This window comes from Hyaena hyaena, unplaced genomic scaffold (assembly GCF_003009895.1).
Source record: "Hyaena hyaena isolate Hyena2069 unplaced genomic scaffold, ASM300989v1 scaffold_148, whole genome shotgun sequence".
Lineage (NCBI taxonomy): Eukaryota > Metazoa > Chordata > Mammalia > Carnivora > Hyaenidae > Hyaena > Hyaena hyaena.
In genome coordinates, this window is record NW_024080780.1 from 405,422 (window position 1) to 419,830 (window position 14,409).

General features: G+C 51.8%; 1 protein-coding gene across 4 annotated transcripts in view; it reads left to right on the forward strand.

Annotated features, from left to right (window-relative positions):
* TRIO (trio Rho guanine nucleotide exchange factor) overlaps positions 1-14,409 on the forward strand; it is a 349,937-nt gene that overhangs the window by 323,913 nt on the left and 11,615 nt on the right. The window contains exons 42-50 of one of the 4 annotated variants that reach the window (XR_005529593.1): positions 1,124-1,213; positions 1,794-1,886; positions 2,642-2,692; positions 3,011-3,088; positions 4,032-4,223; positions 6,039-6,216; positions 8,675-8,956; positions 9,315-9,519; positions 13,459-13,547. Coding sequence is in view for 2 of the 4 variants with exons in the window: in XM_039238832.1 (XP_039094763.1) it covers positions 1,124-1,213; positions 1,794-1,886; positions 2,642-2,692; positions 3,011-3,088; positions 4,032-4,223; positions 6,039-6,216; positions 8,675-9,519; positions 13,459-13,706 (1,775 nt within the window). In the remaining 2 variants the exon portion in view is untranslated. Of the gene's footprint in view, positions 1-1,123; positions 1,214-1,793; positions 1,887-2,641; positions 2,693-3,010; positions 3,089-4,031; positions 4,224-6,038; positions 6,217-8,674; positions 9,520-13,458; positions 13,707-14,409 lie in introns of those variants that run through there. The other 3 variants (XR_005529594.1, XM_039238832.1, XM_039238833.1) reach the window with 3 other exon arrangements.

Below are 14,409 nucleotides of genomic sequence, written 5' to 3' on the forward strand. Positions count from 1 at the left end.
CGTGCACTGGAACGTTGGGAAACACTGGTTCACCAGGTTAGACAGATCTTCCAGATGCTGAGACATTTTCTTATACAGTGTCAAAAAGTCAGTCTTTAGGTATTGTCAGGAAAGCAGAGGCAGGTACGGGTTTTCCAGAATTCTCATCTCTACCTTGAAAGCTCAGAGTTTCATTATTAACAGATACTGCCAATTTGCCTCAAAACGACACACTTTTTTTGTTCATGTTCCAGGAAAATGTCTGACAGATACCCAAGTATAAGTAATTACAGTTTGCCTCCATCCTTTGTTCAAGGAACAATGGCGGTCCTCAAAAACCAGCAGCTCATTTAGCCCACAGCTCAGTGTCACAAATGGTTTTGCTTGAGGCAACCATCATATGCACCAGAAGTGTTGCGAGGACCTCTGTTTTGTCACAAGAACGTTAAAAAGATATATCCTCCATGGCTGAGTTTTAATAAAATGGACTTTTATTCCTGAATCCGGGTCATTCTGAGGTGAAACTGGCAGTCTTCTGCCAACGTGTGGGGGTGAATATTTGCCAGGATGCCAGCTGGCTTTACACATCAGTGAGACGGTAGCACAAAGAAAGGGGTAACTGACAGCTTAGTATTAGTTGGAAAATAGTTTTGAGCCCTGGGGTCCCCGGGAGGGTCACAAGGACTCCCAGGGGGTGTGCACATCACGCTTTGAGCATCACCAGATTAAGGGATGGCTTGCTATGTACTTCTCCCCCTGCCTGCAGCGTTTGCAATTAAAGAGTCTTTTCTTACATACTAAAGCCAGCAAGGCTTCCCACGGCCGCTGGGCCGTTTGGAGGGGTGGCAGTCATTCTTCATTTGTTATCGAGAAGCCCACTCTCCTGTTGCCCCTGGTTGGTATTTGCCGGGTAAAGTGAGAGGTCTGAAATACCTAAGGGGGCGACGGGGGAAAGGCTGCTTTTGGGGCCACAAAGCAGAGTACTGACCTAGTCATGCATCTGGAATGTGCTCCCACGAGCCTGAACCACAGTTTTGTTTTAAGAAAATTTCCTTTATGAATGTGCTGAAATGTGCATGTGCTCTTATATTCTATTTGAACTTCCAATTGTTTTAACCCATCTGTTTGTCTTTCTCATTCCTAGGAGAGAAGGTTGCACATGTACATAGTTTATTGTCAAAATAAACCAAAGTCTGAGCACATTGTCTCAGAATACATTGATACCTTTTTTGAGGTAAGACCCGAGACAGAAACAAAGTATTTCTGAATCTTTTGTTATGGTTGATATCCAAAAATTAAAATATCATGTTTCCCAGAAACAAAGCAAGTCTCAGGAAATTAGCCTCAGTTATAAGTGTTCTGAACCTGTTTCTTTCCTATAAATCAGAGAAATGAGTAGGAGTTCAGTCTGTGCTTGTGTGTCCCCGTTAGCTTTCAGAAGACTGGGGTCATTGTTAAAATAAAGGGGTTTTTAAGCAGTTTTGAACCTTAAGGCTCATTACAGATTCAGAATAACTCATGATCTAAACGTTTAGCCTAAAAATAAAACATGTGTTTATATGAATGAAAGAAAGCAATTGAAAGAAAGTCTGTAAACCAGCAAAAAAAGGCTTTTGGAAACAGCCCTACAATGGCGAAGAGGCCATTCTGAGAAATGGCGCCAGCCTGGTTGGGTTTTGTACAGTGTGGCCGCCTTCCCCACCACCGCCTTTCCTGCTGAGTAGTTAGCATTTCCGACAGTTAGATGGGACTAAATAATCACCCTTTAAAAGACAACACTTCAGATCTTTTTTTTTTCTCCTTTAAAACCCCAGGACCTAAAGCAGCGTCTCGGTCACAGGCTGCAGCTCACAGATCTGCTAATCAAACCAGTGCAGAGGATCATGAAGTACCAGCTGCTCCTGAAGGTGAGGGTTCGCCGGGTGCGCACACTGGCGTCAGGCGCGGGTTGGGTGAGAAGGCCACACGGCTGACAGGAAGGAAGTTTGGGCAGGTGAAGGGCTTCTTTCCTGTAAAAAATATCAAGCAGGCTTCTTCCTCCTGATTTTAAACATTTCAGAGGAAATTTAATAAAATCTAGCAAGGCACCTTACACTGTTTTCTCGAGTTTTCGTTTACATCAAGGTCTGCATCCAAATGTTGGTTGAAGGGGACTCTTCCCACCACAGATCTTTGGATACTAACAGTTTTCCCTGGCCCTGTCGACCTCACGCGTTCCCTCATCTTCCTGGGGTCCTGGGTAAAGTTCAGATGTCAGTCCCCAGAAGCAAAGGTTGCTCAGACAGGGCTCAGAAGCCCTTGATTGGTTTAGATTCCTAAGAAGGATTAAAGGCAAAGCCGCACGGTTTTGCATGACAAAAGTGGCTGTTGAACTGTATTGAGATTCCTTCGAATATGAATATGAAACTTTGAAGCTGGGTATTTGCAGAGACCAGAGCCATCTTAGCATAAAAGGGGAGCCTTTACCTGCTTAGATTTGGGCGACTGCTCTGCCACAGATTGAAGTCCACGTAAGGGTATATTTTCATCAAGTTACTGGGAGAAAGAAGGGCAGCTGAAGCATCTGGCCCGGTGCCTGGCACATCAGGAATGATTCACAAGGTTAGCTGCTTAGCTGCTCTGTGATTTTCGCCCCATCATGTCCTCTCTGTGCTTCTTACAGGACTTCCTCAAGTATTCCAAAAAAGCTAGCCTGGATACATCGGAATTAGAGGTACCTACCTCCCCGCACTGGGCTGGCCCAGCTCATCCCTACTCCCCCACCCCCACCCCGTGTCTCCCAGAACAGCCCACCCCTAGAGGAGTCTGTCCCTGGGGCCTTTGGCTCCTCCTTCCTCGGGATGTACCCTGTGCACCCTGATGGGCAGGGAAGGAGGGAGGAGGACTTGGGGGTGGCTGTGAGGGTTAGCATACCAGCCCTCCCCGGAGGGTGCTGACCATTGGCTCTCTCTCTCTCTCTTTCTCTCTCTCTCTCTCTCTCTCTCTCTCTCTCTCTCTGTCCCTCTCCCTTCCCCCCCACCCCCACCCGCAGAGAGCTGTGGAAGTCATGTGCATAGTACCCAAGCGGTGCAACGACATGATGAACGTCGGGCGGCTGCAGGGATTTGACGTAATGCGCCTGTTGTTTAAACTCACCCCTCTGGCTTCCGTCACTTTCTTTGGTCTTGGATTATTTATCTCCACATGTAGAAAGCTGATCCTTGTTGCGTGGTTTTCTGTCTTCTCTCACTTCTACGTGAACCTGATTGATATTCTTTCAACTTCTTTCGGTGCATTTGATTTGCTTTTCGAGGACCTTCCTCTGCTCAAAGCCCAGCGTCTGTCTGATGGTGGAAACAGGCAGGACTGTGCTTTGTCTCTTGGAGCCTCTGCTCTTGAAACAGCAGAGTTTCCTCCCCTGGCAGGTAGTGGGAAGAGAGGGGCCCCTGCTCAGCCTGCATCCCTGGGAGCTTGACTTCAGGGTCGCGATGTTCAGTGTTACTCTAACAGACTTCTCTCTGAGTTGCCAGACTATTTGTATTACATGTCACCGATTAGTGTCCTAAAAGATACTCAGAATTTTTTAAAATTCAGCTACTGAGTAAGGAAAGAGGACAAGTTTTTGCTTTTCTTGCCCACTGTTCTACTAGAGAACTAGGGTTTAAAGTTTGAGTGCTGTGGTTCTCACGAGGGCACACGCACAGTCCCCTGGAGAGCTTCTGAGAGCACAGGACGCTGTGCGTTTCTAGTGGGTCCTGCCGGGGGGGCCGTGCAGCTGGCCCGGGGCCTGCCCCTTGACAGCCCGGGTCAGTGAACTACATACACTTTCCATCCACTTTGTCTTTAATTGTAACGGAGGCCAGAGACTCCTGCAGAGGTTGGCAAGAATTTTACCTAGATGACTATTCTGCTTGGGGCTAAGAACTCACTATAATTAAAGAAAATGTTAGGCTCTTTAAATTAATAGAAGAAAAATGCGTTATTCCTTGGGAACAAGAAAGAAAACAAAACTTCCTGTGTCTTGACTTAGAATGCAATGTTCTCCTCTCCTCTTCCTTTGCTCCCCCTTCTAGGGTAAAATCGTTGCGCAGGGTAAGCTGCTCTTGCAGGACACGTTCTTGGTCACGGACCAAGACTCGGGACTTCTGCCTCGCTGTAAAGAGAGGCGGGTTTTCCTCTTTGAGCAGATCGTCATTTTCAGTGAACCGCTTGATAAAAAAAAGGGCTTCTCCATGCCAGGATTCCTGTTTAAGAACAGCATCAAGGTAATGTGTGTCTGTGCAAATGCACGTACCCATCACGCTGATCAACTGCTTCCTTTTCAGAGATGACATGTCCTTATCCTTTGTTTGTTTTCTAAATGTTTGGAGAATCTCCTCAAATATCTTAGAACTTCTAAAAAGTCACTCCGTCCCTCAACTGTCTGCATTCTGAAGTGGCTGTTGTCATGCACACATCTCTGCGTGTCCACGGCCACTTCTCATCGTACTAAAACGTGATGACAAGACCTTGTCCTGGCTAGTTCTTGTGCACCACCTTCCCTCGGACCACAGACAGCTGCAGTGCAGAGACAGATTTGGAGTACTGTTCTAAGACCAGAGCAGAAAGCTTCCCCCGTGTCTTATTCTCTGCCCACAGCCAACAAGGATATACTGAGCGATCAGAGCTGGGCGTGGGGCCGCAGGGGTGGATAAGACGGGCGTTCGGTGCCCTGCAGGAGCTTGTTGTCGATGAAAGAGAAACACAAATAAGTAACCAGATGAAGTAATTGCAAATGACCCTGAGTCTGTGAATGGGACAAACCAAGGGCAAGACAGAATAAAGCAGAGGAGAGGGCTCGAGGGCCCAGCAGATGGTCCCTGGGAGATGCACCCTGCTCGCCCTCCTCTCCCTCCCTGTGCCTTCCACCTGGCGGCTTTGCAGGCCCTGAGCTCCGGAGAGAGGTGTGCCTCCCTGTGTTAGGGCCCCCTAATCTCTGAGCCCTGCGGTCTCAGCAGTGAGGAGGCACAGCGCCACCCCACTCCCGGTCAGGCCTCTGCTGACCACCTGCAGCAGCCACCCTGTGTCCTCCCTCTCGGGCTGGAGGAGGCTCTTGTGCCCAACAGCACCTAGGGAGGCGTCAGGACCGGGCCGCATGAAGCCTTGGGCCTCTGCTGTCTCCCACTGTCCTCTGAATGTCTTCCGCCTTCCAGAAGTCTCCTGACTGACTCTCCACTCCAGACAGCAGAGAAACCCTCTATATGTTCTTTCCCATGGCCTGCTTCTGTAAAACTATTTTACACATGATATCACATATAATTTTGTAACACATGTTATATTAATAGGGTTTTTTTTTTTTTCAAAGTTTATCCGTTTTGAAAGACAGAGATAGAGAGAGGGGGAATCCTAAGCAGACTCAACGCTGTCGGTGCAGAGCCCGACATGGGGCTCAAATCCACAAACCGAAAGATCATGACCTGAGCTGAAATCAAGAGTTGGATGTTTAACCGACGGAGCCATGCAGGCTCCCCAATAGTCAAGTTTTTTAAATGGTGTCATTTTGTTTCTGGGGATAGGAAGTTAGGGATACACAAACACCGGGTCATCATAAGGGAATTCATGGGAATTCATGTGTCTATAAATTATTGTTATTGTAGTAAAATACACATAAATTTACCACCTTGGCCATTTTTCTGTGTACAGCTCAGTGACATTATGTACATTCACGTGGTTGAATCCCCATCGCCACCGTCCATCTCCAGGACTCTACTTACCTTGCAAAACCAAAATTCTATGCTCATTAAACCACCAGCCCCTGGCACCCACCATGCCACTCTCTGGCTGTATGAATTTGATCACTCAAGGTACTTAATGAAATCATAACAGTACCTGTCTTCTTGCGACTGGCTTATTTCACTTCACATAATGTCCTCAGGGTTCCTCCAAGTTGTGCCATGTGTCAGACTATCCTGTTTAGGGCTGAGTAATACTCCATTAACTCATTCCATAGATCGCATTTTGTTCATCTGTCCATCAGTCATTGGACGCTTGGGTTGCTTTCACATTGTGGCCATTGTGAATAATGCTTTAATTTTTTTAAGGTGAGTTGCCTTTGCCTGGAGGAAAACGTGGAAAATGACCCCTGTAAATTTGCTCTGACATCGAGGACGGGTGGTGTGGTGGAGACCTTCGTTCTGCATTCATCCAGTCCGAGTGTCCGGCAAACATGGATCCACGAAATCAACCAAATTTTAGAAAACCAGCGCAATTTTTTAAATGGTAAGTGTATGTTCTGTTACTGGACCTGTGTTTTCTTTCCCTAAGGTCCACATTTCCATTTCTGTTTTCTCTTCTCTCTTATATCACATGCTAATACTGACACGACGTATTTAGCCCAGACTGTGTTTCAGGCATTGTTCTAAGCCCTTGTTATATTATTACTTCATTTCCTTTTCACAGTGACCCCTGGCGGCAAGTACCGCTGTTGTTCCATTTTACGGGTGAGGAAGTTGAGGCACAGAGTGGATTCGTAATTTATTTAAAGCCCCCCAATTTCTTCATTGCAGAGTCAGGATTTCAGGCAGGCCATCTGGCACATGTCGCACACAGTCTTCTCACACCATTTGTGCCCTGGAGCCCCGTCCTGAGAGGGGAATGCTGAGAAAAACTGAGGCAGCAGACACAAGTGGCCTGAGATGAGATGGTGGAGACCTTTCTCCAGTGCATCTCTGAAACTTGTGTTGGCTTGCTCCCCCATACCTCCAACTTGCACTAGAAAACAAGACAGATTTGTCCTTCCCTGCTTCCATGACATGAGTGATTACAGAGGAGCTGGAAAAGCACCGTAGGGGACATGTCTTCTCCACCGGGAGAATGACCATACTGACCTTATGTCTTAGAGCATTCCTTCGACTCCTTAAGTCAGTGACTGCTTGCTTCCCTTTGCAGTGGCCAGTTCTGACTCTTGTTCTAATTTGGTGATCATGGAAGGGCTCGGAGAATTCAGCCAGAAGCTAAATACTCGTCTGAGGTCTTCTCTTTGTCCTTTTCTCCACGTCCGCATCCTCTGTGTCCCAATCCAATAGGATGTAATTTCTTTGTCCCCGTAAAAGCACCTTCACGCCTCGCATGACATGCAAGAGCCAGGAACACAGGCATTCAGTGAAAAATTAAGGGCACGACATTTTGAGCCAAGAGGAGGTCAGCTGCCTGGGAGTTAACGCCAGCCAGACTGATCATTTTTTCCATTTCTGGTTGGAATTGGATACGTGGGGCCAGTGGGGGCTGGGGGACAGTCCCTGTGTGTGTAGAAAAAAGTTTTGCACCTAGGACAGCGAGCCAATGCGGGCCTCTTTAAATGTGCTGTTCTTTTTTTTTTTTTTTTTTTAGCTTAGTTTTTTTTTTTTTTAACATTTATTCATTTTTGACAGTTAGAGAGACAGAGCACAAGCAGGAGAGGAGCAGAGAGAGAAGGGGAGACACAGAATCTGAAGCAGGCTCCAGGCTCTGAGCCGTCAGCACAGAGCCTGACATGGGGCTCGAACCTGTAAACTGTGAGATCATGACCTGAGCCAAAGTCAGACGCCACCCAGGTGCCCCTAAGGACATTGTTCTTAAGTGATGCATTAAATGCCAACCCATCACATGTAACTGGTGGGAAATCTCTAAATTTTTACCATCATCTTCAAAATAAAAGGAACTGCCTTCCAAACTGGAAGCCTAAGTGGGCCATGCTGTTAAAGTTTACGAGGCGCCCCTCCTCAGTCTACATAAAGTCCTTTTCTGGAGGGTGGAGCACCATTAGGAGTGCAGTTGGGACTCTGGGCATGTCACACTCTGCCTCTGGCCCTTTGTTCCAGTGAGACGTCATGGCCAAGACACACTTCATAAAATGTCATTTGGCTCCAGAATGCTTGTTCACACGTGCCTGATGCCCCCCAGGCAGGCAAGGGTTCTGCCTAATTGTGTTTCTCCAAGGTTTTAACACTTTAAGAATTTGTGTTCCTATTTCCCCACGTCTTGCCTGGCATGTTTCCTTTAGTTCCTGCAGATGATGACATAACAAGGAAGCCACTGAGGTCAGGACATGGGACAGCTGCCGACCCCAGGTGGTCTTTGTGGAGCTGTTTTCCTTCCCTGTGCTACACCTGCAAAGCAGAGGTGGTTCCTAACCCACCTCTGTGCCCTTGGGGGACCCAGGGGAGATTCCTGAACTCACAGCAGCTTCTTTGGGTTAAAGACCTTTGTGGCTGAGGCCTGGAACTTTCCTACCAGTGGGAGCCCCACTGCTCTCTGGGATTCTCCCACGCGGCAGTCCGACTCCCACTTGGCAGAGCTGCGAGTCTCTCCTTGCTGCTCCCCAGCTGGTAAAAGTCATCCCCACGCCCCTTCTGCCCCCTGTACTTGGCCTTCTCTGCACCCCAGCCCCTCCCGCAGGCACATCCCATGACGGAGTCAGGGTGAACTTGTTCATCAGGAGGAGAGTAGCATATAAGACCTTTGCCTTTTCCTTGGCCGATGGATGGTGTCAGTCTGTCGCTTCCAGGATGGGTGGCTGCTTAAAGGTCAAGATGACCACCAGTCATGTGGATGGACCACGACTTGAGGGGAGCGGGTGTTAGGGACCCGCATATCCTTTTGATTGTATGATGTGACTTTCTCCTTTGCCCCACGAGGAATATTTTTCTTGGTGGCCTGACAGTCTCCTCTGTGTGCCCCCCCCCCCACTGTTTTGCAGCACTGACATCACCAATCGAGTATCAGAGGAACCACAGCGGGGGCGGCGGCGGCGGGGGCAGCGGCGGGGGAGGGGGCGGCAGCGGCAGCGGCGGCGGGGCCCCCAGCGGCGGGGGCGGCGGCGGCGGCGGCGGCAACCCGAGCGGCGGTCCCGGCAGCTGCAGCGGCCTCCCCAGCTCGAGCAGGAGCAGACCCTCCCGGATCCCGCAGCCCGTCCGACACCACTCCCCCGTGCTGGTCTCCTCTGCAGCCGCGAGCCAGGCAGAGGCAGACAAGATGTCAGGTACGTCCACTCCCGGCCCTGCACCGCCCCCTCCCGGCAGCAGCCCCGCCCCGGAGGCCGGCCCCGGCCAGGCCGGCAGGCGCGCCCCGGGAGACCCCGAAGGCCCCGAGCGAGAAGCGGAGCACATCCCCAAGATGAAGGTGCTTGAGAGCCCCAGGAAGGCCTCGGGGAACGCGGCAGGCGCCGGCCGCGATACGGACACCAGGGAGGCGCGGGCCCACCCGGAGGACAGCCGCTCGCGGAGCAGCCTGGGCTCGCTGCCCCTGGGAAAGCCCAGGCCCGGGGCCGTCTCGCCTCTGAACTCGCCTGTGGCCACCGCGTTCCCTTCTCCGATCGGCAAGGAGCCCTTTCCCCCCAGCAGCCCCCTGCAGAAGGGGGGCTCCTTCTGGAGCTCCATCCCCGCCTCCCCCGCCGGCCGGCCGGGCTCCTTCACCTTCCCGGGGGACAGCGACTCCCTCCAGCGGCAGGCGCAGCGCCACGCGGCCCCCGGCAAGGACACGGACCGCATGAGCACGTGCTCCTCGGCCAGCGAGCAGTCCGTGCAGTCCACGCAGAGCAACGGGGTAAGAACGCCCGGCAGCCTGCGCCCGCCCGCCCCGCTGCCTCTGTCCCGCCAGCTCTTCTAAACGTCCCCGTGGCCGCCGCTCTTCTCTACTAACTCCCGGCTCTCCGGCCTCTCCGGCGCCCGCACTGCTCGGAGCCCCGCCGCCGCCGCCGCCGCCGCGGGGCCTGGACGGCCGCCCTTCTAACCCCTCCTGCCGCGGGGACAGCGCTGCTCTCGTCTCTACTAACTCGCTCCTTGCTTTGTGTGTGTCTCCTTCACGGGGGAAGCAGATCGGTACCTTGCCAACGCAGCGCCTGTGCGTCTTTCACACTGACCAGCACGGTATCTCGGAACTTCCTTTTTACCCCTGCCTTCCTCACCCACGTTTTTAGAGGGGTCAGCGTCCCTGCTGTTTACCCCCCGTTTCCGTTGGAATCCGTACACTTTACGCTTTTTGCTCATCGCTTGGTTGTGCTCTTTTTTGCCTTAAATTATCTTTGCAGCATTTTTGACTCACCTGCTGAGGGGAAAAAAGTCCCTCAAGAAAATTTCCAACATATCAAACTCACAGCAAACTAAGCAGACAAAATGGGGGGAAAGGAATCTCTGCAGTGGAAATACTTGCTTCCCCCAATTTCATTCCGGAATAAAGACTGCCGTAGGGCCTCTGGAGCCGGGGCTCCCCGCGGCGCAGAGCCAGATGCAGGCTGGAGGCGCAGCGCCCAGCAGGGGGCGCCCCTGGGCTTCCTTGCCCTCTCCTAGGCCCGCTGCCTGGGTCGGGGTCTGTCCTCAAACAGAAAGGTTGCTGTGGTAGGGGTTTTCCCCCATATTGAGGCTTCCTCACTGTCCTAGCCAGCTGTTTTCCGACTCGGCGGATGGCCTGACCTTTAACACTTTCCTAAAGGCATGCGTGAGGGAGGCGAACTGTTCTAACGAGTGTATGTTTGATCGCTTTATAAATTTTTAAATACATTTCCCTAAAAGGGTCTGTGTCTCTCTTTATGAAAACAAATCTGGCTTTTGCATGTCTTCTCTTCTTTCCTCTGGACTCTTCTATTAATGCCTTGTTTGGGGTGACATGGCCTTGTCTTTTCCTCCTACTTGTCACATATATTGTTAAACTCGATCTTCATATTTAATTGAGAAAGAAAGTAGGAAATGGGTCTTGGTACATGTATTTGTCCGTGACTCTTATTTGCAAAAACCGGTGGTCAGGGCAGGTAACCTCTGCAGTGGCTGTGGCCGGTGTCCTGCACATTCGCCTGGCCCCCAGTTGGCTGTGAAATGCTAGGAATGCAGGTGAGCAACTGCAGCCAGAGGAAGAGAGGCAGAGGTCGCAGGCCCGCCAGCGTCTGGTGGGAGACTCGGGGACGCAGGCGTGGCCTTGCAGCTGAGACCCCTCCTACCAGTTGGGCTCATCCTGACCTGGACGCTCCGTGTAAGCACCCGAGGACCCCTCGGAGTCCGTGCTTCGGGATGGACCTCGACTGCCCCAGCCCAAGGGAGCCCGTGCTGGCCTCTGGGTGCCATGAATGTGCCCAGATAACCGTCACCACCTGGCGCCCTCCCGGGACGTTCACCCTGAGACAAAGGTATAGATGGCCACAGGCGACACGTGTCCCGGCTTTAGGCTGCAGAAGCTGCCTCTGCCTCTCACTTTTTCTTAGGTGGTAGGTAACCTGGAACGGGAAATGGCCAGTGTTTTAGATAAGTCCAGGTGCCTTACAGAAAGGCTGGGAAGCCCACCAGAGGCCTGAATGGGGATTTGAAATGTCCTCTAGGACTCTTAAGTATTGCAATTAAAAGGAACCGTCGCCTTGCCCCATTTCTGCCCCTCTGGGCCATCTCCTCCTCCTGGCAGGTCAGCTTTGGCCGCCTTCCTCCTTGACTACTTCCATGGAACTGCCTGCACTCACAGCCAGGCGGCTGTGCCTAACCCGTGGCCTGGGTCCTTCTTCCTCCTTTAATGGGCACCTTCTGGAAAGCTCTGCTGAGAGCAGGAGTGGAGTGGATGTGGACCAACCCAGACAGTGACTGTGCCAGCCCCCAAGTGTGGATACACTGTCTCTCTGCACCTGCTGCCCGGGCAGCAATACAAATGCAGCCCTGCCTTCATCTCGGAAGCCCAGGTGGCCCGAGCACATTCCTAACCCCCCACTCAGTAAAGGGGTGATGATTGTGCCAGCTGGGAAGGCAGTTTTGAGCATTAAATGAGATGGATTTTAAGTGCCTACTACTTAGCCTGGTGCATAGGGGTGCTCAGAAAATACTAATAGCTGTTGTTATTGTGGCAAAATTAGAAGACAGAGCTTCGTACGCCTTATTGCTAAAAGCAGCTATGCCGTATAAGTTGTTTTTTGCTGGAGTTTTCTAGCAAATTTGCCTTTGTGATCTCACAGCCATTGGGTGTTGCTATGTAAGTCAGAATGTGCAAGTTCATGCTCAGAGAATAAAAAGGCAGAAGTGAATACGCACAGACCGTAGCCTGACCTGGACAGCACAGGCATCCACGGGGGGCAGGTGTCCGCAACAGACTCTGCAAAACAGGAACAGAGCCCGGCACTCTGCCGTGTTAACTTAAATATCCACCGCGGGTCTGGAGTCCTGGACCCTGGAGTTCTCGGCGCACCGGCTGGGTGACAGCGGCTCGCCGTCCGTTGCCATGTATCCCAGCACCAGGCCAGTAGCCCAGGCTGAGCCGCATGAGGCACGGTTGCCTGGCAGGCGCAATCACACCGCCCAGGACCTGCCCTAGGCACCCGAGAGCCCAGCAGAGGCTAGTGTCACTGGAGCCTGGGGAGCCATGAACGTCCCGACACCGAAGTTGGCAGAAACGCTGAGAACGGCAAGCAGGAACAGGGCGCCGGGCGCCATTTCCCACACCCCACCCATTGATAGAGGGGATGGAGCAAGATCTAGCTCAGGGATTTGGCAGTGGGGTCAGCTTCCGCCCCCTCCCCTGGAACAAAGGGGTCACTTGGCAAATGACAGCTTTAGACAAATACTGCCACTTGTGTCTCTCTCGCACGGCAAGTAACACCACTCAGCTTGTGGGCCTAGGTAGGTGGCCTTCAGAAATGACCTGTTTCCTTTTGCAATCCCGCCTCGTTGAGTTGCTGAGTAGATGTTGCGTGTCCGCTCCATGTCGGTCACTGTGATGGATGGACAGTAAAGACACAGAGGACAAGGAGGTCAGGCACGGCCAGGACTCCAGGGTAGGAGGACACAGGTCCGTTCCCGAAGCTTGAATTGTGGGGCCCTCAGTGTGCACAGCTGCTCTGCTGTGCTGTGTACTCTGTGTTCCTGCGGCGGCGGCACCTTCAGGACTCTCGAATCAGGCAGGCTCCTGGGAGGGCCACTCGCCGAGGGACACAGAGTGACCATCCACAGGAGCAGAGCAGTAGTTGATTAACCTTTCAGGTATCGCTCGTTGTTTTAGGAGGAGAAAAACAAGGTGAAAACGATGAGGCGAGTCAGCAGCTCGGCATGACCCTGGAGCGCGCATGCTCAGTGAACGTTTTCTTGGGCAGATTTGGGGCTGCTCCGTCACGCAGCGTGTCCGTGAGCTGAAGAGCTACTCTCCAGGGCTTTTTAATTTAATAATACTTTATTAAAATGAGAACGAAAGTAACAGTGACACCACTATGACCTAGGTCTAACCCGCACGGCATCGGCAGGAGGACTGAGCCGTTGCTTTGAGGGTGCGAGGAAGATGGGACTAAAATAGTCTTCCAAACACAAAGCATCGTCGCTGCAGTGATTTGTTTTAGATTGTCGCTTACGTCGCTTTCTAGATTTCCGATGACCAGGAAAGAGGCACAAAGTTAGCTAAGGAGAGGGGCGGAGGAGCCAGGGTGGCTCTGAGTCTGTGGTGAGCACAGCTCGTGACGGCGCGCACGGATGACATCACATGTCGTTTCAGGTTCCCTCTGCCTTTCTCTTCTCTCTCGCGCTCCAGAGTGAAAGCAGCAGCAGTAGCAACATCTCCACCATGTTGGTGACACACGATTACACGGCAGTGAAGGAGGATGAGATAAACGTCTACCAAGGAGAGGTCGTTCAGATTCTGGCCAGCAATCAACAGAACATGTTTCTGGTGTTCCGAGCCGCCACTGACCAGTGCCCCGCAGCCGAGGGCTGGATTCCAGGCTTCGTCCTGGGGCACACCAGTGCAGTCATCATGGAGAACCCCGATGGGACCCTCAAGTGAGTGCCTGGCGGGCCACCCGAGGGGAGAGCGGCCCGAACACCCGTGGGACCTGGAGGCCCAGCGAACGAGAGCCCCGCCATTGTCAGTGCGAGTTCATCCCCGAGCACAGCGCGGATCCCCAGAGTGAAGACAGGGTGGCCTCTCCTCTCTCAGACTTGTTCTTACAGGTTCTTTTAATAACCTGCATTTGCAAACACGGCTTTCATAAGGCGCTACGTAAATCACGACAGTATTGTAGTCCCCAGTGTTCTAGTTGGGTAGTGGGTGAGGGCTCTCTGAGGACCCCTCCCTTCTTAGCAGGCTGTGCTGAGGGTGCGTCCATGAAGGTGCTCGTTCTGTGAGCTGCAGGTGAAGATGTGTGATGCCATTACCGTCCCGCCTGAGTATGCTAGGTTTAATTCCGTTAAGAAATGAGACCGGGTTTGCTGTGTTAAACTTTTTTTTCTATTTTTTTTTAAATGTTTGTTTACTTTTGAGAGAGAGAACAGGAGAGGGGCAGAGAGAAAGAGAGACACAGAATCCAAAGCAGGCTCCAGGCTCTGAGCTGTCAGCACAGAGCCCTACGTGGGGCTCAAATTCCCAAACCGTGAGATCATGACCTGAGCCAAAGTCAAACGCTTATTGGACTGAGCCACCCAGGTGCCCCTGCATTAAACTTTTTTTTTTTTAAATGTTTTATTTCTAGGGGAGAGAGAGAGC